The 27,546-nt window shown below is 36.8% G+C and overlaps 1 protein-coding gene across 1 annotated transcript in view; it reads right to left on the bottom strand.

The window, feature by feature from the left end:
• l(2)k05819 (transmembrane protein 94-like protein l(2)k05819) overlaps positions 1-27,546 on the bottom strand; it is a 740,582-nt gene that overhangs the window by 537,648 nt on the left and 175,388 nt on the right. The window contains exon 7 of the mRNA XM_090398052.1: positions 16,987-17,105. Within this exon, the coding sequence (XP_090254178.1) occupies positions 16,987-17,105 (119 nt within the window). The remainder of the gene's footprint in view (positions 1-16,986; positions 17,106-27,546) is intronic.

Raw genomic sequence — 27,546 nt, 5'->3', positions numbered from 1 at the left:
GTAGGTCATTCCCCCTTCTATATCAGAAACACACAACACTTCATAAATATAATCAAAGACAATTACATTAGAGAAAGATGATTTATATGGAACATTTTGAGCAACATGCTCTAGATTCCTCTCCTTTAAAACCCAAAGTCTGGCTTAGATACATTGACGATGTTTTCGCGATCTGGTCCAATGGCACTGGACACTTTCCTTAGCCACCTAAACAAACAACACAAATGCATACAGTTCACAATTGAGATTGAAAAACAGAACACACTTCCGTTTCTAAATACACTTGTCACACATCTTTCTTCTGGCAGTCTTTCCTTCACTGTGTACCAGAAGCCGACAAATACTGGCCAATATATACACATAAACTCCTACCACTACCAAACGCAAAAACTAGGTGTCATTAATATTCTAAAAAACAGAGCTTTGAAGATCTGCTCCAGTGAACAAGCTCTGAAAGACGAATTTAAAGTTATCAGCAATACTTTTCTAAAAAATGGTTATTACAGCCAAAACACTATTAACAAAATTCTCTACAAGACCTCAATAAAAAACAAAGATAAACCAGACTACAATAAAACTATAACCATTCCTTACATTAAAGGGACATCAGATAAACTAAACAGAATACTACAAAAATACAACCTCAAAGCCACCTTTAAACCTTCTGTAAAATTAAAAAGCTTACTCACCTCATTCAAAGACCCAATCCCTCCACTGGCCCACCCTGGAGTATACCGTATTTATTTAACCTGTAATCTACCATATATAGGGGAAACAGGATGCACAATTCCTATCAGACAAAAGGAACATAAATGACACATTAAATATAATAACTATGGTGAAGCTGGCCTTTCGGATCATGCCCTGAACACTTTACATAGAATTGACTGGAAAAGCACCAGTTGTTTACATCACACCAAAACATGGTATGAACGCAAATTTAAGGAAGCCTGTGAGATTCTTATCAACCACCCCAATATGAACAATAATGATGGTCTAAAAATCCCAAGCATATGGAAGGCACATATTCAACCTTTCTCTCTAAGAGTTAACTATAAATAGGACTGTAGGTAATCCAGAATCCTATATCTAAAATAACAATTGTAATGTTAAAATAGTACATCATTGTTACTGAAACAAGACTATCTATAAGAAAGAATGTTTTTCTCATGTTACCTTAAATAGAATTTAGCTTTGATGTAGTTTAATAATTAATTAATTTGTAATTTTTTTTTTTCACCAGAGGTCATGCCAGTAGAATAACTGGCGATCAAATCACTGTTTCTCTAGCTTACTGTGTGTAATGTAACTCAGCTTGTCCTTGTATATTTTTATATACTCCAGATGATGATCTTAATATGAAGATCGAAGCGTCGAGAAATTAAAAGAGTTATTTATAACACAGTTGTAAAGTCCATAATTTCTAAAATGAATGCTGATCACCATGCAACACTAAAAGAAATGGATATTCCTCTTTCAAATAATTTCTCATACCAATATATTGGTTATAATTAATGTAAAATTAAACAAACAATGCCTCACAGAGCACAAAAGTGCACTACTAGTCACCTGCATTTTCCATGACCATAAACACTGTAGCCATTTCCGGTAGTATTTATTTATTCATTTTAATGCAGACTTCACCTACAAAATGTCGTAAACCTATTGGTACAATGCATTAATATAATGTGCAACTGAGGAATAGATACTCTGAAAGCATCATATGGAGACCAAATACAGAATGTTTTGCAAGCCACATCAGGTTTCCAGTAAGAAGGAAAGTGGTCTTCCAGTAGGAGATGAAATTCATGTACTACCTATAAACGTTTACAAGTATCTATGCCTGTAGTGGGATTCTAACTGCTGGCTAGAAACTGGATACACTAACTTCTTTGTTAACAAGGCAGGCAAAGTTACTTAACCGTCACTTTATTAAAGAAAATAAATTACTAAGGCAAGATCCATCATTCATAAAGAGTTGTACTTTCCCTCACAGAGTATCAATATTTCTATCCACCTATTCCTGAATTCTGGCCTTAGTCAACTTTTCCAACTCTCCTTGATAACAACTGGTCTATTCTATAATATCCTGTTTCTGTCTTGGACACTCTTTTACATAAAGGAATTATCCTCACCTCTTTCCCTTACTTTGGGATCTTGACAAATGCCCAAGCTAAGAAATAAAGTAAAGAACTTGGTCACTGGGACTCTCAATTCTCTGATACATTCTTATAATACATGGACATAACTCCTTTATGCAGTGGTATGGTATGGTTATGGCATAAGGGGAAAATCAAAATCAGTGGCATTAAAACTATAGGTCAGTTTGTGCATCAAGCACAGCAGTGGCCAAACTATCCAGCCTAGCTGGCTGAGTGGTTACCATATCCACTCTCCAATCAAATGGCTGTGGATTTGAAGCCTGCTGCAGGCATGAAGGTATGTGATTGTCTTTAAATACAAAATAAAATCTGTTATCTTATTAGAAACCTGAAGTGGCTTGAAAAAGTCCCTATGTTTAGTTTCTAGAGCAGGCTTTCTGAATTATGTAAAAATAAATACATACCAAAAATAATGAAGAGCAGAATCAAACCTATACTAGAAAAAATTATAAATGAAAACAGAATGTCTTTTGAAAAGGGAGATCCTGAAGGAAAAGGGAGATCCTATATTCACTCTCACTACTAATTGAGAAAAAAAGAGAATTCAAATGCAGCACAGATTATAAAAAAAGCTTTTGGCAAGATAGGCAGATATAAATCCTTTGATATACTAAAGAATCACTTACCTATAAATATATTAAAATCACTCTTCAGCTGATATGAGAAAACAGTAATAAGCATAAAAGAGGCAAAAACAAAACTAAAACATTTGAAGTAATAGGAAGACATAAAAAGCAAGAATATCCCCATTTCCAGTATTATTTGGTGTGTGTGTGTGTGTGTGTGTGTGTGTGTGTGTGTGTGTGTGTGTGTGTGTGTGTGTGTGTGTGTGTGTGTGTGTGTGCACGTGTGTGATATGAAATATATATCTGAATGAAATAGTCAAAGAACGGAGGTTAACCAACACATTACAGCCACTCAGGACATGCTGATCATGCTTCAGATAACCACCATGGGATATGCCTGAAAAATGCCACCTTACCCCACCATTGCAAATATAAATAACAAAAATTATTCCTAAAATCTGGTTCAGCCTTAAGGAAATACCTAAACCCAAATAAGCTGGTTGCATGATACTGCCTCAAGTTGGGGAAAGATTCATCCTCTGAACCACAGCCTAACAGCAAAGAACACCCATTCTCTAGCCCACAAGGAGACACTATTTAGAACTACAGGCTCGCCTTTGGTTGGCCAATGCTTCAGTCTCATTTAACTAGTCTAGTGCCTATGTGCATGTCATTTTGTACAATATTCTCTGATAATGGCAATTTGACATTACCAAAATACTGAAAATATTCCAAAATACTAGAAATATTAATTAAATTTATTATAATAATCTATTTCTCCCTTCCATCTGATTCAGACACCATTACGCCTCCTAATGAGGAGTAATGGCGAAATAATGCAGGTGGGACGCCACTCCTCTGAGGCATCCCTAATGGAGGTGTTCATGACTAGTCCATGTGTGTGTCTACGGGGCCAGTTTGCTTGCTTGCGGGATGAAAAACCCCAGCTAAACTGGGAGGAAAACCCTACTGCCTGTGCCAAAGACTGGCTAACTTGGCTACGGCTGAGGAAGATTCTTGAGCTCCTCATGACTCCGATGGGAATCGAACCTAGGACACTTCTTCCCCAGGCATATGGTTGTGAAGCGCACAGCCACTAGGCTAACCGAGCGGACATTATAATAATATTTAATCTAAATTAAATTTTATTAAAAACTACTGTTATGACCAGCCAACACCAGACAGATCAATTATGATAGTGTGTGAATAACATTTTTTTTTTCCAGGATGTAAGAAAAAGACCCAGAGGAAGACCTGGATCTAGATGAATTGATACAGTAAAAAGTGCCTTAGAAGACTGAAATATAAGGTCTCATGATACTGGAGTCCTCAAAAATAAATAAAAAAAATTAATTTGGAGGAAAACTTTTTTTGATAAGGAGACTTTCAGCTAATCAAGTAGAGAATATGTAGGTTTTACTGGTCACAAAATTAACTACAAGAACTAATTGCATATTCCTACAAGAACATATTCCTTTCACCATTAAAATTCATGGAGCTTCTTCCAAGTAAACACAAAAAAAAAAAAGGGTGTAAAGTTGACAACCAGAAACTAAAAAACATTACTAAGTTAAGCTTGCATGAACCATTACAGTACAAATAATGAAAACATGCAGAAGTGGCAGAACTAAGCTGTTATCCAGCAAACCATGCTGGAGAAGTTGAAATCTGGCATCTAAAAGGATCTAATGAGAGATTTCCAAATGTCATACATGATCATTCCCTTCTTATTAAGCATGCCATGTGAAAAGATAACCATAGCCGATTTTGTTATCCTACAAGAGATAAAGTGTTCTTCTAAGCACGGCACAGAGTTTTCATTGTAATCACTGTCATCATGTCATTGGGAATAGTGACTGACAGATGACATAACGGAATTGTTCAATGAACACTTTATTGGAGTATTTCATCCTAAAGGAGTCAATTTGAATACTAGAGGGATAGGGCAAATTTGAGGTTTAGAGGTGGGAGGAGAGTGTGTTCCACATACTGAGTACTCGGGATGTTAGAAAAGCTGTGGGACTGGATGGTATTTCACCATGAGTTTTGAGAGAATGTGCTAAAGAACTGACAGTGCCTTTGACCTGGCTTTTAATGCAAGTCTGGCTGCGGGAAAGGTGCCCATGGAATGGAAGGAAGGTAAGATAGTGCCATTGCATAAGGGCAGTAGCAGACTGGAAGTGTCTAATTATAGACCAGTTTGTGTGTCATCAGTAGTTAGTAAGATCTTGGAGAAGTAGTGAGGGATCATATACAGCATTGGGCAGATGAGGGTAATGTTATCTCTGAGAGTCAACATGGATTTGTGAAGGGCACTCTTGTTTTAGCAATATACTAACCTTTTATAATAACGTTACAAGAGCATTAGATGAGGGAAAGGCATATATTGCCATTTTCTTAGACAGCGAAAGCATTTGACAGGGTGCCACATGATAAGCTGATATTTAAGTTGCAGCACATGGGTCTGGATATCAGATTGTACAACTGGATTCAGGATTGGCTGTCCGATAGGTATCAGAGAGTTGTGTATGGTGGGGCAGTTTCAAGGAAGCAGAGGGCTCAAGTGGGGTTCCACAGGGCTCAGTACTGGGACCTATATTGTTTAACCTTTATATCAATGACATTGTGAGTGGATTGCAAGGGGATATTCAGTTGTTTGCGGATGATGCGAAGCTGGAAAGGATTATTAGTAATAGTGTAGATGCAGCAGCCCTGCAAGAGGATTTGAATAAGCTAGACAGATGGGCAAATGAATTTTAATGCAGCAAAATGTAAGATCTTGAGGTTTGGGAAACATCGATGGGACGCTGCATACTCTATGGGAGGAGTTATACTGGAGGAAGTAGGGGAAACAAGAGATCTGGGGTTGATGATTGATAGAAACCTGAATAGGGGACATATTACAAAGGTGGTGAAGGTAACACAGAGGTTTGCTGCAATAATAAGAAGGAAGCTGACCTGCAGAGATAAAACAGTTATCATTCCATTGTATAAGACCCTGATCAGACCACACTTAGACTACTGTTCACAGATTTGGTCCCCAGGATTTGAAGGGGATAAATTAACTGTGGAAAGGGTATAAAGGCAGAACATAACATAAAAAGCATAACAAAGATGGTTTCAATGCTAGTTATGACGATCGGCTGAGGGAATGTGGACTGCAGAGTTCGGTGGATAGAAGAAGTAGAGGTGATATGATTGAGACTTTTAAACTGTTGAGAGGTGGTTACAGGGTTGACACTGGGGAGTTCTTTCGCTTGGTTGAACAGCGGGAAGGAGTAATGACAAGGGACCATCCCTGGAAGTTACGAAACGAATCTGTGAGCAAGAGACCTGATTGATTTAGCCTCTCTGGCTAAATCAATCAGGGTTTTCTTTGAGGCTTGTTTGGCTTGCCACTGAATCTCTAAGGTTGGGTTCCTATTCTCAAACTCTTTCATTTTTTTTACAATAATCTTTGTATATTTTGGTCTACAGTTCACATCTGAGAGTTGCTCAACTTTTATTTGCTTTAAAACTTTCTTACATGTTTTTCTTTTCAATATGAATTCAATTTTATCCTACTCAGGACTAAATAGAGATCACTTCCAATTTCAAACCCTCTGTACACTCTGGTGTCCTGCACCAGGAAGAAAACATCACTATCGACCATAACATAGTCAATAAGACTTTTCTTATTCCTTGCCTCTTCTCTCCAAGTGAATTTGTGCACATTTTTATGTTGGAACATGGTGTTAGTAATAACCAGTCCATATCCTGAGCAGAAATCCAACAGATATTTGTCATTATTATTAGCTTTGCTCTTTTCTCCAAATTTTCCCAAAATATTTTTGTGTGTCTGACAATCATTTCCTACTCTGCTATTGAGATCACCAACAAGAACAACTTTTCCTTTTTCATTGTGTCAGTTGCTTTCTCTAAAGCCTCAAAAAATTCCTCCACTTCTACCTTAGTAGAACCTTCTGTGGGGCCATAGGCACAAATAAGTCTCATTGTCCAGTTCCCCATTCTCATATTTGTCCACATCACCCTACTTGCGACTGTCTGCCATTCAAGAAGATTAGCCTCGTGTTTAGTGTTGAATACTATGGCTACTCCTTCTTTTCCTTGATTGTCATTGCCTGAATATAACATTTTGTATTTATTGCTCAGAAAGATCTCACCAGCTTTTGTCCTTTTTGTTTCAGTCATCCATATTATGTCGATCTGGTACTTATCTAATTCCTCAGCTAGCTCCACTTCTTTGCCATTCAGTCTTATGTTGATAGTACCGATCTTTAACTCTGGTGATTTTAAGTTGGGGTGTGTTTTCATATTTGTTCCAGTAGCTGACTTTTTGCTGTTTGCTCTGGTTCTCTGGCGAAAACAATGGGGGCCTAACCATGCGACGCCCCAGCCAGCATGAAATTCTGTCATGTTGTACCATCATTTTGTATATTGGTTTAAGCCAATAAAAATACAATTTGGTCGGCTAAATCCCAAATTGCCAGCCCATCCTCATTTGTTCAGTATCCAGATAGATACCTAACAGGGTGCAGCACAAGAAGATGAGGATTGGACATTAGATCAGAAACCCTGGTCAGTTCTCTGCATTCCTTTAAAGGCTATGTGAAGATCTCCTCTCAGTTATACAGATTTGACCCTTATGCAAAATCCATGCATCCTATAATCCAATGACTATACAGAAGTCATAAAATTCACAAAACAGGTATACTCCTATGACAGATAGATGGAATAAGCTCACCTACATACCTATTATCCAGGAACCTCTCAACTATGTTGAAGAACCATACTGAATATACTGACTTCTTCATTAAAGAACTCTTCACATTCTGTCCAGAAATGATCTGAGGTTTCCTTCAGCTATAAAACATCCTCACCAGTCTCAAATTGTTTTATTATCCACCAACGTTTTCCACCTTACAGTGGGAAGTCCCCGGTCATCAGCATGTGCCTACCTATTAATGGAAAATTATGAAAACCAACTTCCAATGTCAGCAAACCTTAATCCTTCAGTCTAGTGGAGATATGTGGTGATGTGATGATATCTTCATCATCAATGGAAAACAGTGTCAATGAAACAATTTTCTTACCTCGATCAATTTTTCACCAGAAAGTGAAGAAAGATTACCCTTTCTAGATGTTTTAATTACTAAAAATGTTGATAATCGTTTTGCACTTGATGTATAGCAAAAGCCTACACATGCACATCATTAACTCCATTTATTCACTGCACCACAATTCACAGAAATTGGGGATTGTTCACAGGTTTAAAAACTGTACTACTTCCATCTTAAGAAATGCAAAATGGATGAAGAACTACAAATTCTACTCCAGTGAATAACTCAAAATGGATAGCCAAAAAAAAATTGTTCAAAGAATTGTTTTTCTCCAATACTGCTCAACAGCAAAATCTTGATATTCATTACAGAGACTTCAGTCACTATTCCTTACATCAGTAGCAGAGTTTAAATCAAGATTCCTAGTCTCCTCAAACTTCATAATATCAAAGTGGCTTATAAAGCTATTCTTACTGTACAGAGTCAGCTCCATTCAGCAAATGACCAAAATTCCTTCTACTAACATCCTGAGGTTTACAGAATCCCCTTCTCGTATGGCCTTTCATATATAGGTTAGACTTGGAGAAGTTTTGAAATAAGACAAAAAGAACATCTTGGAGATGTTCCTCACAACAGAGAAGATAGCTCTGACTTAGCTTATCACTCTTCCCACATCCACACACCATGGACAATGATTGGGGCCAAAAGCTCTATGCCCTACTTAGAAGACAACTTCATCACTCACAGGATAAAAGAATCAACTATGGTCATCTTTTCATCATATGATTAATGAAAACCAGGGAATTACCCTGGTTCAGTCATATTTCAACTTCTCTGCAAACTACCTGCAAAATACACGGGATAACAGCTTACTCACACAACCTCCCACGATTCTGTTTTTCTATTACTTACTTATACTGTAATGATTCTTACAAGCTTTGCTAGTAGTGTTTTAGTTTATGATTGCCAACTTTACATTTATATTTTTTCTGTGTTCACCTGGAAGAGGCCACATGGTTTTTAGTAGGGAAACTAAGAATTAATCAATTGTCAATATAATTAATTCTTGTAGTTATTTTTACTTAAGGGATGCTTAAGGGTCAAAACTAGGCAACTGGAAAGAAACTCAACATAGCTTTTTAAAGAGTACAGAAAACTGACTAGGACTTCTGATCTGATGTGAAATCCTCGCTTCTTGTGCCACACCCTGTTAGGTATCTACCTATATACTGAATGAACAAGGAATGGCTGGAGAACTAGGATTTAGCTGACCAAATTGTATTCTTATTGGCTTAAACCACAATGCAAAATGATGGTACAACACAACAGAATTTTATGCTGACTGGAACATTGCACAGTTAAACAAGGTTCCATTGTTTTCAGCAAGGTACCAGGATGAACAGCAAAGTCATACACTGGAACAAATCACAATGGAAAAGAAATCGCACTAGCAGAAAAACTGGATAAGTACCAGATCGACATAATCCTTCTCCTATCCCTCTCATCCTTCCTAGGATGGGTCGAGTCCATTCCTAATGAGGAGTTACTGGCATATTAATGCAGCCAGTTTGCCACTCCTCTGCTGCATCCCATAAGGGCATTCATGACTGTAATCCATGTGTGTTCAAGGAGCCGGTTTGCCTGCTTGCAGGATGAAAAACCCCAGATAAACTGGGGAGAAAAATCCTGCTTGGCTATGGCTGAGGAAGATCCATGAGCGCCTCACGTCGATGACATAATAGGTGTTAACTAAATTAAAAGAAGACAAAAACAGATGAGATCTTTCTGAGTGTCAAAGACAAGATGTTATATTCAGGAAATAACAATCAGAGAAAAGAAGGAGCAGCTATAGTATCCAACACTAAACATAAGGAAAATCTTGAATGGCAGGCAGTGTCAGGTACAATGATGTGGGAAAATATCAGAATGGGGGCACTGCACAATTACATATTTGTGCTTATAGTCCCATACTAAAGAGGTTGAGAATTTTTCGAGGTATTTTAGAAAGCAGTTGACACATTGAAAAAGGAAAAGTTGGTCCTTGTTGGAGATTTAAACAGTACAGTACGAAATGATTAGACGTATGGAATGTTTGGAGAAAATTTGGAGAAAAGTGCAAAGCAAATAATAATGTTAGTACCTGCTCGATTTCTGTTCAGGACATGGACTAGTTATTACTAAAACCATGTTCCAACATAAAAATGTGCACAAATTCACATGGAGGAAAGATGCAAGAAATAAGAAAAACCTCACTGACCTATGTTACTGTTAATAGTAATGTTTTCACACTGTTCAAGACATTTGAGAGTATACAGAGAATTTGAAATTGGAAATGATTACCATTTGGTTTTGAGCAGATAAAATTGAATTTCATATTGAAGAGAAGTGTGCTTTAAAAGAAGAGTAAGACAGTTTTAAAACAAATCAAAGTTGTGCTGCTTTCAGAGGCAAACTGTAGACTCATATACACAAACATTATTCAAGAAAAAATGAAAATTTGAAAACAAGAACCAAACCTTGAAGATTTGGTGCCAAACTCTGAAAAAAACATTGATTGATTCAACAGAAAAGCATGTGTTCAGATTGTATGCAAAGATAAAAAAAATCAGAACTCCATGGTTGATTCCAGATTTATGCAAAAGACAGGAAGGAAAAGAAGAAAGCATATTGCACAAGTTCCTGGCAAGTAAGTTAGAATGTGCTCTTAGCAAAGATACAGAAAAAACAATAAGAAAGCAAATACTGTAAAACTAGCTAAACAAGTCTTGGAAAGATTCTCTGTCTTCTTAAGGTGGTGGTGGTGTGTGGGGGGGGAATAAGGGCCTATATGCTAAATTATTGATTAAGCTAACACCATTTATGTATTAAAAAATTATATAATTTTGTTCTCTGGTCACGATATTCAAAATACCGTTTGACTTCTCTGTGTGTGTGTGTGTGTGTGTGTGTGTGTGTGTGTGTGTGTGTGTGTGTGTGTGTGTGTGTGTGTGTGTGTGTGTGTGTGTGTGTGTGTGTGTTTTAATAATTTTAAAATTATTTAAAATTATATTTTAAATAATTTTAAAAAACTTTAAAATTAAAATTATTTAAAGTTTTTTACTTTAAATAATTTATGGGTGCACCTTTTTGACAACTCGTATAGCAGAGCATATAAGTTCTTTTCGCTATACCCTTAGTATTATATTTGGTCTTTGGTCTAGCTACTCACTGATGAGATCTCAATAAAGATCAAAACCGGTCTGGGTAGTGACCTCCCACCATAATGTATAGCATCATACATCTACCTAGGAGATGGGTTTTACATTATGTGAAATACTAAGAAGAGCGATCAGAACTTTCTCTACCTTTGCTATGAGTTGCCCTAGTTTGTACTACGTACTTGAACTACATACTTTAGCATACGCTAGTAGTCGCCAATACTTTTATAGTTACTATATTCGGCATGAAACTGTTTCCAATCTTTGAGTTTCTTATTCGGTTTTAAAACAATGTGAGATTTAATATCCCCTTAATTTAATAATGTTTACATTGACGAAATGAAGCCTATTGGCTTTTTACTTTAAATAATTCTAAATATAAATATAGAAATGGAAGAATTTTATGAAAAGCTATAGAAAACTGCAAAACCAGCTCAATTAATAATCCTATCAGAAGACTTAAATGAAAGAATTGGAAACAACACAGTACTAGAAACATATCAAACATTCAACAAAACTGAAAACCGGAATGGAATAAAACTGCTTCATTGTTGTACAGATAATGAATTTAGAATATGGAGGGGCAAAATCGAGGCAAAAACAGATGACGAGTGGTGTGACGCAAGGTTCAGAGCTGGAACCATTGCTGTTTAATTTTTACATAAATCATACTGGAAATAACCTGAAAGGAAATATTCAGTTGTTTGCTGATGATGCAAAATTAGGTAGAGTAATAGTTAATCAAGGCGATCGATGTGGAGAGCTTGCAGAACAATTTAAATAGGCTGTCAGTATGGGCAAAAGATAATGGTATCAGTTTAATGTCGAGAAATGACTTGGAAAGTAGTTTGTGCCTTTTATGTAATGAAATTTTACATGTTAAGTTTCTCATCATTTATTACTGGATATTGTGATTGTACATTTTACTTGCCAGTTTCACAAAGCCATATGCGTAAATAAATGTCGAGAAATAACAAACGACAAATTTTCATGTTAAAACTGCTGCATATCTGTTGGAATTCAAACGATTGTTTTTGAACATCGTCTCTATTTTGTGCAAGTAATACTACATCATCTGCATTTGTCATTTTAACATGAAAAAGAAAAATTGTTAGTAAAACAAAATTTGATAGAATAAAAGATGAAAAGATTTATTAAGAATGTCAACTACAAACCATAAACAAAGGAATGAACATATTAATAGAATGATGAAAAAGTGATAAATTGGGATTGGAAACCAAATATGAAAAGACCAATAGGTAGAGAAAAAAAGATCAACAGACTACTGGATTGAGGTATTGCAGATGCAACAAGCTGAACACTTGGAGTAAGAAGAAGATTAATGGTATTTAATCTTCAATGAGATTAAATTAGATGGACCAGAGGGAAATATCCAAATAATGCTAAGTTGGTGTGAATAATAATAAAATATCTCATACAAAATCCAGGTTGACTTCAAAATTCTCTTGGCAAATTCTCCCTCCAAATACACCAACAATATATGCTCTCCTCTAAACAACATCAACCATAATAATCATAAACACACTGATTTTCTCCCCAGTGTCAGTCTTATACACTGTGCCAAGCAAGATAAATCTCCAGGTCAGGTTACCATTTCTCTCCTTATTCAAACAACTGCTCTAATCAAATAACTGAAATAATCCTTCCTGGAATAAGGGCCTTCATTCTTCACTCCACTGCAAATTCCACAGACTCTAAACATTTGCTAGTTCTTTAAGTTAAGGGGATAATAAATCCCTCATTATTTTAAAGCCGGATACGAAACTCGGAGATTGAAATCTAAGAGTTTCATATCTGACTTTAAAATAATGAGGGATTTATTATCCCCTTAACTTAATTTATGCCGCGGGGAAAAAAATAGGCTCTTTATTTGCTAGTTCTCTAAAAAAATTTAAAAAAAAAAAATTTAAAAAAAGCCCCTTAACTTAATTTATGCAGCGGGGAAAAAAAATAGCCTCTTGTTGGCTCTTTATTTGCTAGTTCTCTAAAAAAATTTTTTTTAAAAAATTAAAAAAAAAGCCTTGCAGTCTGCAATAAAATTATGTATTTATTCTGGCTCAAATCAAAACTCCAGCTTCTCACTCAGCCTATATTACTGCCTGAAACAAGTGTAAGAATATCAAAATTAAATCCAGAGCAGACTTCATAGAGCAAAATACAATAAGCTTGCATCCAACTCAAATGGTAACTCAGCATTCTGATAGGCTGTTGAGGGCAACTCCTGTCTTCTCTTGTTTTAACCTCTCGATCACTCACCCTGATGATACCATTGTGACATCACACAAAGATAGAAAAAGCATCAGTCTTTTCCTGCCCAACTCTTGTTGACAACCAAGACAAAATCACCTCTTGCTATACCATGAATTGCTCCCAGTCTGCTCACCAGAAGGTCATCAGAAAAATCCTGAGTAAACTTGATGCTAGTAAGTCACCTGTTCCACGCTGTATCTCTCTAGTTGTGCTAAAATCTTGTTCTGTTCCATCCATTCTGTACTGCCTATACAAGCTCTCATATTCATCTGATATCGATGCAACAGCAAGGAAATACGGATAACCGACTGCCAGTATGGATTCCATCACTGCCGATCAAAAGGAGATCTGCTTACATATGTCACCTATCTCTGGGAAAATGCCATGGAGAAGTTTGGCAAATTCAAGCAGTTGAACTTGATATCTCCAAGGCGTTTGACAAGATCTGGCACACAAGGGTTTACTAAGCAAACTGCCATAGTTTGGTCTATCTCAAAATCTCTGTAGCTAGATTGCCAGCTTCCTGTCTGGACACACACTATGTGTGGTGGTGGATGGTTCCTTATCCTCTCACCATTCAACTAATGCCGGGGTTCCACAAGATTCTGTCCTCTCACCAACCCTCTTCCTACTATATATCAATGACCTACTTCAGTTGACCTCCAACCCAATGCATAGTTTTGCAGACGACAGCACATTGCACTCCCCCCTTGCTTTTGATAAACCTTACTCCACACAACTCACCTCAACCTACAGAACATCAACCATCACTGCCCTCAATTCTGATTTCCAAGCCATCCTCCAATGGGGTTCAGATAACCTAGTCAATTTCAATGCTAATAAAACCCAATATAGTGATACCTCGGCTAACGAAGATAATTTGTTCTGGAATTAGATTCGTTAGCCAAAACATGATTTCCCATAGGTTTCTATAGAAAATCGTTTAATTCGTTCTGGATGCTACCTACTATTGAAAGATAAGTTTTATAAAATAGTAAAATGCACACTATAAAAGGGCAAAAACTCACCACAAAGGCTGAGATGAACAGCTACCCAATTAGATGAGGAAGAATGGAAAGTAGAATGAAAAACTGACAATCTTTACACTACTATATACACTTTATTAAACCTGAAAATATGTACACAACATTTTTACTATTCTTCTTCCAAATTTTCAAAGTTTATTCAAGGTAAGTCTCCTCTTCTTCAGTAGCTGGCCTCTATCTCTTTGCTAAAGGAGAAGTCAAAAATCTGTCCAAAGTTGATTGAACTTCTCTTTTTTTCAGAATGTTTTTAAAGTGATTCAGACACTTGTCTTCAACCAAGGCACAAAGTCTGTTCATTTCAGCTTTGTTGGGATGCCACTTTGTAGCCAAAGACAAACTCTTCCCAGGAGTGCAGCATATTTTTAATGTCACCTGTTGGCATTCTTCCCTTTTTATTGCTCCTCCTCCTCTTGAACTTCTCAAACCATCCTCTGCTTCCTTTGAATTCTTCCTTTGTCTCTGCTGTACTGTGTCCTGCCACATTTTTCTTCAAATTTTCATAAGTCATTCTGCTTTGCTGCAGATCATCTCTTAAGTCATAGTGTCACCAGCCATTTGACGCTCATTTATCCAGATCATCAGAAGCTTTTCCATTTCTTCATTCACAGAACTTCTTTGGGATTGAGAGGTGAAGGTCTTCACACAAGCTTCCTTAATCTCCTCCTCCTTCTTCTTCAAAATTGTAGCTATTGATGATGATGCTATGCCATGCTTGACTGCTAAATCCACAATTCTGACTCCTCTTTCATATGCTGAAATTATTTCTTTCTTTTTCTCAATTGTGAGCAACTTTCTGCTTCCCTTGGGTTTGTCCCTTACTTTTTTTGGACCCATTGTCAAGAAAATTTTTTTCACTTTTAAAATTTTTTTCTGAAAAATATGAAAGAAATATGACATATAGCATATTATTTATTTAATTAGATAAGAATAGAATTTACGAATTATAAATTAATCCCTCATAGTAGAATTTAGCCCAGTAAAGAATAAATGTTATCACACTTACCTCTCGCATTCACAGCCACATGGATCATGCACCGTACTGACACTGATATGAGGCATCTCACTTCTCGCTGTCTCGAACATAAAGAACCCAGTCAGGTTGGTGGATCTCCCCTATGTAATGTGGTCAGCTTATTTCTTTGTCACACACATACAAATGGAAAAGATAAGCTCCTGGAATGGCCCGACCGTTCATGTTTGCTGCTTTATGTTAGCGCGTACAGCCACTAAAACATTCGTTAGCAGAGTCCGAAAAACAGCGAAAAAAATCTTCGTTAGCCGAGGTATCACTGTACTGTCTTATTTCTCATAAAAAAGAACCATTTTATCCCTGTATTATTTTTGACAACACCTAAATTTCCAGACAAATTGATATTTCTCTTCTCGGAATTACCCTGACATAAAGCCTCTCCTGGCATAAACACATCACAACCATTGCATCCTCGGCTTCTAAAAAACTAGGATTCCTCTTTCACTCAAGACGTTACTTCACCCCTGAACAGCTGTTAACCTTATACAAATCAAAAATCTGCCCAACCATTGAAATACTGTTCTCACATATGGGGGTGGGGCCCCAAAAGCTCCCTCAAAATGCTTGACTCAATACAGAGGAGAGCAATCAGACTTATTAATGACCCATCTCTTACCAACTTCCCCCCACTTTCACACAAACAGTCGGTCTCCGCACTATGTGTATTCAATATGAGAAATGTTCATCTGAAATAGTATCAATAATTCCTCCCACTTAGTACTAAGCTCGTTGGAACACGAGCAGCTGCTGCTCAACATCCCTTCACAGTGCACCTTGAAACCCACAGAACAAGTTTCTTCTCCTCCTTCTTCATCTCTGTAACTGTTGTACTATGGAAAAGTCTTTCCCCCTGATGCATTTCCCAAGGAATACAATATACAGACCTTTAAATCAAATGTGAACAAGTACCTTCTTTCCCAACCCACCACCCATACACGGTACTAATGTACTATAGGTTGATTAACCAACCTCTCGTGTATAGGCTCAACATAAAAAAAAAAAAAAAAAAAAAAAAAAGGAAGCAAGCCTTTATCCAACCTGTCCTTAAAAAGAGAGAAAAGTCAGTCAAACTCTTATCTCAACCTCAATTTAGTGCTCTTGAAAATGATGGAGATTCAATCAACAACTAACTTCTTAAATCACCATCAATTAAATTAATTAATAATCCTGCCACTGTCATTATACAGGACCTTCTCCCTAACCTATACCCACTTTGCAGCACAAGCTATGGAAAGATTTAGAGAAACCTATAGAATATTAATTAGTACCATGGTAAGAGGGGGGGGTACATTAGGCAATGGGTTACATAATCCAGGAGACTAAACATAGTATATTTTCAAGTTGCTTAAGTCTCAAATGCAATTTTTTAGAAAGCAGGGGGAATAACGTCAAAAATAAGTAACACTTCCCCCCCCCACTTCACAACACATTTACTATATATATAATGGACTTCGTTCTTGATGCATAAATATAGTATAAATGTGGAGGGACTGAATAATTCAATGCTGAATTTACTTTCATTACTGCTTAATCAATCTTTAATTTAAGAGTTCAGAGAATAATAAATTTCTTCCTAGCTTTAACCTCTGAGTTTTTATAATAAAACTTAAATGCTTTTTTGTTTTTTTTTTAAAAAAAAAAAAAAAACACTCACCAATGGCTTTAAATTTAACAGATATTTTTTCCAATTAGGATCATCAAACTGTAAACCAAATGGACTGCCAATATTATGAGTAAGATCTAAAACTTCAACCTGACTTCCTGGGTGATACACTAAACAAAGAATATCAACAAAACTGCATTGTTAAAAATAAATAAATAAATATAATATAATATAATATAAATATTACAATGTATTAACTGCTGAAAATCAACATTAAAGAAAGAAAAAAACAAACCTCCCTCAAACATTTCCAAAAAAATTTAAAACTGTTTGTAAACCTTACAGAAAAAAAATTTCTTCCATGTTTACTTTGTCAACATTCATAGGCATAAACACAAACTTAAATGTTGAAAGTTTATTTTTCACTTGGTTAGAATATAATAAATTTAGTTTAATCCTTTATCCAAGTGTGAGCAAACAAAGTTTACGCCTGAAAGTATCTTCAGGACTGGAGTAAGGTGATGCACCACCTTACCTAGAGGATGCTTCGATCTATTCTCTTTTTTGACCTTTTGTGTCTTATGGTTTCTCTGCTTCATTATGTATCAATCATCTGCTGTTGAATACTGTTCTCACATATGGGGTGGGCTTCCAGAATTTAAAAAGGTCATTCCAACCTTTTTAAATTCTGGAAGCTTGATTTCCTGCAATTAATTACATAACAGTAAAATTGTCTTCCTAGCTGACATTAACATTGACAACTCCAACTGGCTCCTTTGTTCCAATTCCACTGGAAGAGTGGATTGAGATATTTGATATGAACTAAAGCAAACTTTTTATCTACCAATAAGAGTTCCTGACAATCCTCTCCACCCATGCAACATAACACTGGATCCTTTCTTTAACTAGTTCTCCTTCCAAGTCCCCTGCTGATAACCTCATACAGGTTTCAACACTTGTGGAATGCCTTTCCTTCAACTCTTCACAACCTTGTATCCTTTGAAAATAGTAACATCAAATGGAAAGATCTCCAAGACTTTTTTTACTCCTATTTTCCATGGTTCAGCTACTGTTCCTGTTCTCCAGATCCTAATAACTTAACCATGAGAAGAATAAAGCTTGAATTTTTATTTCAAACCAATTTCCTGCCCTGCCAAATAACAAAGTCATGGTTTTCCAAGAAATGTTCCAGAGCAGTCAAATCAAAAACACAATTGGTTTGAAATAAAAATTCAAGCTTTATACACAGCCTGCAATGAAGCCAGCAACATTTGAATTATTAATGGTGCTAAACCAGACTTTGAAAAGACTAGTTGTAGAAAACTCATCACCTTTGTCAATAGCAGTCATTCTTCTCATCAACTGCAAATGCTGTCAAGTAGAATTTCTATCCATCTGTGATTTCTTCCTCAACCTCTCACTTGTACACAGATGGTAGTATTGCAACATCAGTGAAAGATAACTCACTACTGGTATCATTCTTCTCATCCAAACCTTGTTATAGATGACCAAGGTAAACTGACTCCAACATCACTTGGAATACTGCATCACATTGTGTCCTGTATCCTTCCACCAGATAGTCATCAGAAGATTCTTGAACAATCCGAATACCAAAAAAAAAAAAAAAAAGCTTCTGGTGTTAATAGTATCTACCAATTATGTCAAAAGATGTGCACCTGTCCTTTATCATCTCTAGAATATATTACACTCACGCAACATCCACCAAACAGTATGGAAGTAAGCCAATATACAACTGCCAAAGATATGTTGAGAGCAATAGATTGCTCTCAACATGTGTGCTATCTAAAGTAATGGAGATCACCAACTGTCATTTTCTTCAGCACCTGTCAACTAATGGGGATGGATATGATACTGGTTAAGTGGATAAGAGGGTGGCTGCTGGACAGATATCAAAAGTGATATATGGAGGGGAGGAATCAAGGCATGACTAGTGGTGTGCCACAGGGCTCAGTGCTAGGACCATTGTTGTTTAATTTGTATATAAATGATATAGGAAATAACCTGAAAGGAAATATTCAGTTGCTTACTGATGATGCAAAATTAGGTAGAGTAATAGTTAATCAAGGTGATGTAGAGAGCTTGCAGATTTAAATAGGATGTTTAGTATGGGCAAAAGTTAATGGGTGTCAATTTAATGTTGAGTTGAATCTATTTAATCCAAAAGGCAAAATATGCATTTTGGGATAAATAGATTACAAGCTGTGTATCACAGTGATGGCACTGTACTCCAGGAAACAGATGAAGCTATAGATTTACGGGTGGTGGTGGTAGACAGAGAATTAAAGTTTAGAGGACATATTGCTAATGTAACACATTAACAAGTAGAGATAAGGAAGTTGTTATTTCTCTTTATAAAGCCTTGATATGACTACTTCCTCATCCCCAAGAAACCCAGGGGGAACCAGACTTGAGCACAGTAGTCCAGATGTGGGTAGAGATATGATAGAAACATTTAAGTTGCTTAAAGGACTTTATAGGACAGATGCAGGGGGAATATTTCAGCACTTGGCTAGAGAGAACAGAACAAGGGGGTCATCCCTGGAAATTAAATAAAGGTGTGGTTAGTAGGGGCGTAAGGACTAGATTTTTTTTGCTTGGAGAGTTGTGAATGAGTGGAATCAGTTGCTAGTCATTTCTAAGTGCTTTGTCTATTAATGGGTTCAAGCAGGGCCGGCCATCTCGGGGGTGCAGTGAGTGCAATGCACCCGGCCCCCACGATCGAGTGGGCACAGTCGGTACATATTATCAGAAACATATTATATTTCGAATGTGTTTTTTTTTTGTTTTCCTGTGCCAAAATCATTTGCAGGTAAGAGGTTTTACAATATGTTTATTTTGAATCCTTTAATTTTTACCTTTGAAAAATATTTTAGAGCCCCAAAAGGTTTCTTGCACCAGGGCCCCTTTATAGAGAAGGCCGGTCCTGGGTTCAAGGAGAGGTATGACAGATTGGGTCTCCCGCGATGAATCTTTGGACTCTATAGAGGTGCCCATATAATAATAATAATAAATAATAATAACAATAATAATCAGTGACTATCAATGTGGATTCCAGCAGTACCATGATCCACAGCAGATCTCCCCTACATCAATCGTCTCTACCTCTGATCCAACAACGCCCATTTCTGCATATGTACCATGCAAAGATCTGAAGAAATTTGTGCTGTTGCACTTTACATTTCCAAAACATCTGACAGAGTTATGCATTGAGAGCTGCTCAGCAAATTACCAACTTACAATCTTCCTTCTATCCTAAGTAAGTAGATTGTCAGTTTTCTCTCAGATCATTCACTGTATGTTACGGTAGTAGGTGCTCCCTTTTCATATTTTCCTATTAACAGGTGTTCCTTAGGGCTGTTATTTCACCCATTCCATTCCTCATATAAATAAACTACCTTCTAGCACTGACCTCATACCAATGTTCCCTCAATTTTTGCTGGCCCATATGCACATGAAAATCATTCTATACACAAGTTTCCAGCCTCAGACTCAATGTGTGTGTTCACAACAGCAAAAGTCACAAGTCACAAACTGTAATTTGATATGCCTAAAAAGTTGGTGATATCTTCAAGATCTTGTACATTGCATGCTGAATCTATATATATAAAAACAAATGTCCTGACTGACTGACTGATCAATACCCAGCCCAAACCCCTGGACCTAGAAATATGAAATTCAGGGAGTATATTCCTTCCATGACATAAGCACCCACTAAGAAGGTATTTTTAGAAATTCGACCCCTAAGGGTATGAAAAGAGGCAAAATGTGTTTTCACAAATTCTTCAATATCTCTCAGGCCCAATGAGATATCGACTTGGTTTTTGCTCACAAAGGTTACCCATACAAATGCTTAAAAACATAATTCAGGATTTTGCCCTAATCAATAAAGGGGCGAAAGTAAAAAGGGGCATTTTTTATTCGAAAGAGGATGTTTCTCTGGTGGCCCCCTAACAGTTTTTGTAGGCTTATCTATATCTTTATAAAAATGAAACAATGAAGCTAAGAAACTTTAAAAAAATACAATAAAACCAACTTAAAAAAAAAAAAAGACAGAAGGGACAAACCACACTAAAAAGTATCCTTTCTTAAATATATGAATTTAAATTTTTTGGAGTTTGCAGCAAATTTAACGCAAACAAATTAGCTCTATACAAAGTATAGTTCACAAGCTATACATACTTATACTAACATAAAAGTGAGTATGTATATTGGAAGTTACATATCATTACTTCATACATTCAGTAATAAGAAATATGTTTATTCTCGATGAAAGTACACGTACCTTATTTTATATAGTTACATCCTATCTGCTAGGTGGCAGTAGACATCAGTATGTGTACTGAAAGTTACATATTATTACTTCATACATTCATTAATAAGAAATATACTTATTCTCTATTATTATGTTGTAGCTACACAACATAAGGTATGTTGTGTAGCTACACCTGTGTCCACTAGGTGGTGAGTAGACATGTAGCAGCATGTTAGCAGCATAGGACCTTGAGCTCTCACAAGAGAAGTTGTGACTTGTGTTAATAAGTATGGGTGACTAAGGGGCTAAATCCGTGGATGCATATGAGTATTCTATGAATAATTATTTGTTCTTAGGACTACTTCATGCTTCAGTTATTTTTCAATACTTCTGAATCAGATCTTTTCAGAAATTTTAGTAATATTTGACAATATTTAAACAGGCTATCGTGTAATTGAAAATATATGTAATTAGTTTCTATTAAATTTGGCACCGACTCAAAAAAGTTTAAATTCATATATTTAAGAAAGGATTATTTTTCATTGTTTAGTGCATTTTGTCTCTTCTCTTCTTAAGTCAGTATGGCAAATGAGTTTTTAAATGTTAATGGGGAGATGATGCCTCACACTATTCTGCTCATCACGGGAGATTAAGCCTTCCTGTTCTGGTCCCTCTCCCATTAGCTGAGTATCACGTATGACACTTAGCTAATGGCTAGGGATGTGAGTGAGCTAAACATGAGGCACATGGTGGACTATTGGGAGGAGTTCTCCATCATGTCCCACGACAGTGAGGGAGACAACTATACCAGCTCCACTGATTACCTCGCTCATAAGAACTGGGTATAAGAATACCAGGCCAAACCACATATTTGCCTAACCTAACCTAACATTCTACCACCTTCGGAGTAGTTCCTACTGGTACATATACACCCATTTCAGTCACTTTTTCACCTCATTGTGGCTTTAAATCTTATTTCTTTCAGAGAAATTATTACTGAGAACAAAAAACAAGTTATTAAATAGTTTTAATGGAACATGTGAACTAGACATTAAAATAGCTTTCACAATTTACAGAGGTAACAATTTGTTACATGTGTAAACCGTTAAAGTTATTTATTAAAACATGTTATTAATAAAATTTCATATAACTTTAATTTTGTGTAAAAGTTTCCAAGATTGTTATCACTGCAAAGATGCTGAGGAATGAGTCCACATAAGGAAAGGACACCTTCAAATCTCTTCAGGATATTAAGAACCATTGTAAGGGCTTGTGCAAGTGAAAGTGAGTTAGCCACTCTCATATATAGGTAACAGGTTTTTTTTTTTCCCCCCAAAGGGCAGCAAAACTACCAAAGAAATAAACAATTCATAATAGTGCTTTCATGGTATAAACACCGCCATAAGAGAAAAAAATAAATTAACTTATTCAACTTAATAATATTTAGCTGGTTTTCTACTCAGCATCTTCAGAGCACAAATTACTGTGACAAGTACACAGGCACTCAGTTAAATCATTAGAAACAATCAAATTGTAACTGAAGTAGAACTGATGTCCTAACATGGCTCCCTCTATGGACCACATAACCATTAAGTTAATTTGGAGAGAAGTCAGGCTATCTGGTCTCAGAATGACAATCTCCCAGATCTTACACAAATTAATAGGAGGATGTTCTGTCACACAACAATGAGTAAGTAGAATCGCTGGAGCAAAGATAAAAGTTTTCCTTTTAGAATATTTTGGAAGAATTATATGCATTTCACCAAAAATGTATTTACTTAATATCACTAAGTAAATAAATTTTCAGGGAAATGTACATATTAATTATTGAGGTTGTCAGTAGGTTTCATAGAAAATTTTGTGTATAACAGTTAATGAAGGCAAAAATGGTAGTAACAACAACCAGACACATGGCACAAAAATCAAGTGTGTTGAGTGGTGTGGATTTTACTAAGTTGGTTGTCAGGAGTGTAATATGTAAGGGTGGGTGAACATAACAAATGTGCTTGTTGAGAGATTAAACGAAACAGGTGAGAAGGTGAGGGTCTGCAGAAAGTGTGGCATATCAATGGAATCACAGTGATTGGAATGAAAGTCATGATTGGGAAGCGAAGAATGCCAAATGAAGGATAAATGGCAGTGATGGGCGTAAGACAGAATGGTAGTCAGAACAGTGAGTATGAAAAATGTGATTATGAATATGGAAATGATTGAAAAAAGGAAAAGAAAGCATAAATATGGAAGCAAAAGTAAGCCTGACTAACAATGCAAGAGTTTTGGTCTGGCATGATTGCAAAAATGGAAGAAAGCCTGACTGACAGAGCAATAGCAGAAACGACTGCTGAAATGCAAGAACTGAAAGTTTTTAAGGTGAGAAATGAGAGGAGGCATATACAAAATGAAAGACAGTGTTAATGAAGTAGCAATGAATTAAGAGTAGCACTACACAGATATTCCATTATAAAAGGTGTGGTAAATGACAGAGTGCACAGTCTGCTTTCCAGGAAGAAGGATGAACATGGTGATTGAGGCACTGGATATGAGAAATAAGTGTGTGATAGAATTAGTGGTTGTAGTTGAAACAAATGATTTGGTTGGGCATAGGAAGAATGTGAAGATGGATATCAGGAGATTACTGAAGAAAGTGAAAGACAACAGTATGGTAGGAGAATAGTTTATGTGTGTCCAGGTAAAATAATGATGAGTTTTGATAGAGAACAAAGATCTTGAATAGATCACTATCAGAAATATGTATATGGGAAAAGGATAAGGGTGAGCAGACAGTAGACAGCAAGGAGAAGTCACAGATGAGAGGCAGCATGGGTAAGACTGGTTATATACCAAAAGAGTGAATTTTTATGCTTATTTATGAATACCAAGAGTATCAGAAATAAGGAAGATGAAACTGCTATGTTGAGTGAGTTTATTTACCCAAAAAACAGTTGGAATACAGGACACATGATTGGATGAGAATGATATCTTGATGGGAATAGATAAGGAAGGATACAATGTTTTTCATTAGGATAGTAATGGCAAGAATAGAGGAAGAGTGCTGGTGATGATAGCTGAGGAATTATGTCTACACAAGGTTGAGATGCAAATGAGAAAAGAGGCTGTGATTTTGAAGCAGTATGGTGTGAAGTGGAGATTGATAGAATGATATTTAGTTGGGTGTTGCTACAAGACAAGGAATGTGGAAGATGGAAACAAAGAAATGTATGGACAATTTGGCTTAGTCAGTACACAAATGGTGATTATTTGGGGCAATTTCAATTATGGCAATACTGATTGGAATGAAGAGACAGTGTCAGAGAATAAAAAGAATGAATTTCTTCAGTTTTTAAGAGACAGCAATCTTACACAGCATGTAATGGGGGGCACACAAGAGTCAAGAGTTTATATCTGGTTATAACATCAGAGGATTAAATTGTGAATGGAATGTCTAATCTTCCCCCAGAGAGTGATCAAGATGTGATCATCTGGGTTGGTGTAGCCAGTCATATGAAAACTTCTGTGAAGAAGGGATATGCATTGCTTGGAAAGAATTCAATGGACACCATAATGAGGAACAAATAGTCATGGCACCTACCTCAATAACATGTAGGACCTCCTTTTGCTGCCATGACTGCAGCAATCATGGGGCATACTTTCCACAAGCATACAATAGCGATCAATGGGAATCTTGAACCATTCTTCCTGTAGGCATGTAATGAGGTGCTGGACTGTTGTGGGGCAGACATCCCTTGACCTCATCCGACACTCCAGTTCATCCCACAGATGTTCAATAGGGTTGAGATCAGGGATCTGTGGAGCCCAGTCAAGTGCAGTGATGTTTATGTCCAAAAACCACGAAGTTACAGCAGCAGCCTTAGGACATGGTGCATTATCTTGCTAAAAAGAGACGATGGTCAGTTCTGTAGAAATGCCACAAAGTAGGAAGCACTGCACCGTCCAGAATGTTCAGATACCTCTTAGAGTTCAATGTTTGAGGCACCGCAAACGGAGGCTCAAGGCCAAAGCAGGAAAAACATCATACTATCACACTGCCATCTCTGAATTCATTGGTGGGGTTAGGCACTCTGATAAGGGAAGTTCACTGGACATCCACCACACCAATCAGTAGAGGATGTCGCATGTGGCAGATGTCCAGTGGCCTTCTCACAGCCATTTCACCCAGAAACAGTTGCAATGACTTGGGAGCATCATATTCCTCCAATTTATACCAGCTACAAACACATAATTCATTACATGGCATGATGCCCATTGTCCACTGACTTCTTTCCAAGCAGCATATGTTGAACTACAAGGCTGGTGATTATCAAAAGCTCAGGGAATATCTGGGAGCTAAGGTGTGGAAAGATGAGTTGATTAGAAAGGAAACAAATGCTGCTTGGGCAATGATCAGGAGGCTATTTAATAGCAGCAATGTCTGAGTGTATTCCAAAGGTGAAAAGCCTAAATAAATTAGGAGTAAAATGGATGAATGAAGAGATTAAGCAAGATATATGGAAGAAGAAAGAGCGGAGGCAACATCGGATGAACGTTGGTAATAATCAGTTGCATGAAGAGTACAAAGAGCAAGTCACGAAGGTTCAGCTGGTAAGACAGCAAAAAGTACAATACAAAAAGAAATTAGCCAGTCAAGCTAGCAAGTTCTTTCAATACAAGTAGAAAAAAACATAACTATGGAAAAATGATGCTATTGATTGACACAGGCAGATGGGTAACTGTTGCAGGAGATATAGATGAAGTATTCAGTGAGCAGTTTGTCAATGTATTTCATCCTTGTGAAAGCAACATCATTAGATGCTACAATGTAGAGAGTATGGTAGAGAAGGGACTGAGGGTGAATCAGTGTGAAGTATATAAGGAATTAAGTAAGCAATGTAAATAAGGCAGTAAGAATTTGACAGACTGCACATGACAAGCTAGTAGCTAAATTGAAACAGACTAATGAGTTGGATAGTTAACTGGCTATCAGACAGTTTGTGTATGGAAGAGTGGTATCCCAAAAGAGAAGGTCACTAGTGGAGTGCCACAGTGATCTATTTTGTGACCATTATTATTTAACTTGGATGTTAATGACATTGGGACTGGCTTAAATGGAGATGTGCATCTGTTTGTTGATGATGCAAAGTTGGGAAGAACTGAGAGTGGGCAAATGAGTGAAGCTATCACTTTAATGTTGCAAAGTGCATATTGGTAAGCATGGTCGGAATGCAGAGTATAAAAGTAATAGAAGAATTCTGAAGGAGGTGGAGGAGATGGGAGATCTGGGAGTAATTATAGACAGAAACTTAAAGTTTAGGGGTCACATTGCTAAAACTGTAAGAACATCACAATGGATTATGGCAATCATGAGGAAGACATTAACAGACAGAAGCAAAGAGGTTAGCTCCCTTGTATAAGGCTTTGATCAGCCCATATATGGACTACTATGTGCAGATTTGGTTAATTGGGTTTCTGGAGGATGTAGTGGAGAGGGTTCAGATAAGGTTTACTAAGTCATTGTCAGGTCTATGGAATGTCAGAAATGAGAAGAGATTGAGAGAATACAACTTACAGTCTTGTGAGTAGAAGAAGAGGGGATATGATTGAGACATATAAGTTGGTGAGGGGTTGTTACCAAATTAATATGGAGGAGATTCTTCATGGAGTAGAGGGAGACAAGAGGTCATTACTGAAAGCTGAGCAGGGGTGTGAAAAGCAGGTTCTTTGCATAGAAAGTGATTGGTGAGGGAATGCATTGCCTCAGAGTGTTGTGAGTACAGAAACCATGAATGAGTTTAAGGCACGGTTCGATGATCTTTTTGCATGAGTCTGGACCTCCTGCAATTAGTTCTTTGACTCCATAGGGGTTAGATGTTAATAATAATAATAATACCATACTTGTTGAAGCTGGAGGAGTGTTTGCTGGTTGATTATGATTCTAAAAATAGTCTCTCAGACCTACAGTGCATTCTATGTAATACTGATGGCTTCTTCCATTTAATCTTATGTGAAGGAGTATCCAGAGCAAAGTCTGGCAGTCTCGACTTACCAAACAGATGATCACAGATGTAATTTTTGTGTTTCATCATAGCAGGTGTTAAGTGATCTATCAATCTGTCCAAAGTAGTGGACAAACTGCAGGCACAATTAACATTACAGGATGTGCAAAAGAATGAAGTTGATATTTAGAATGGATGAAGGTAACTAGCTGAATGAGTGCTTTGAAAGTAGCATGGAGATCATATTTGCAGAAAACTTTAGCTATTCTTTCTGATGTTCCCTTAATATACAGGAAGGGAATAATTTTGCTGTGATCCTGTATGTTGTTTGCAGAAGAGATGAGGGTG

This window comes from Typopeltis vanoorti, chromosome 9, assembly GCF_054136105.1.
Source record: "Typopeltis vanoorti isolate ZY-2024b chromosome 9, IOZ_Tvanoo_1.0, whole genome shotgun sequence".
In the NCBI taxonomy this organism is placed as follows: domain Eukaryota; kingdom Metazoa; phylum Arthropoda; class Arachnida; order Uropygi; family Thelyphonidae; genus Typopeltis; species Typopeltis vanoorti.
The sequence above is the reverse complement of the archived record's forward strand: the minus strand, read 5'-3'. Positions and strand labels throughout refer to the sequence as shown.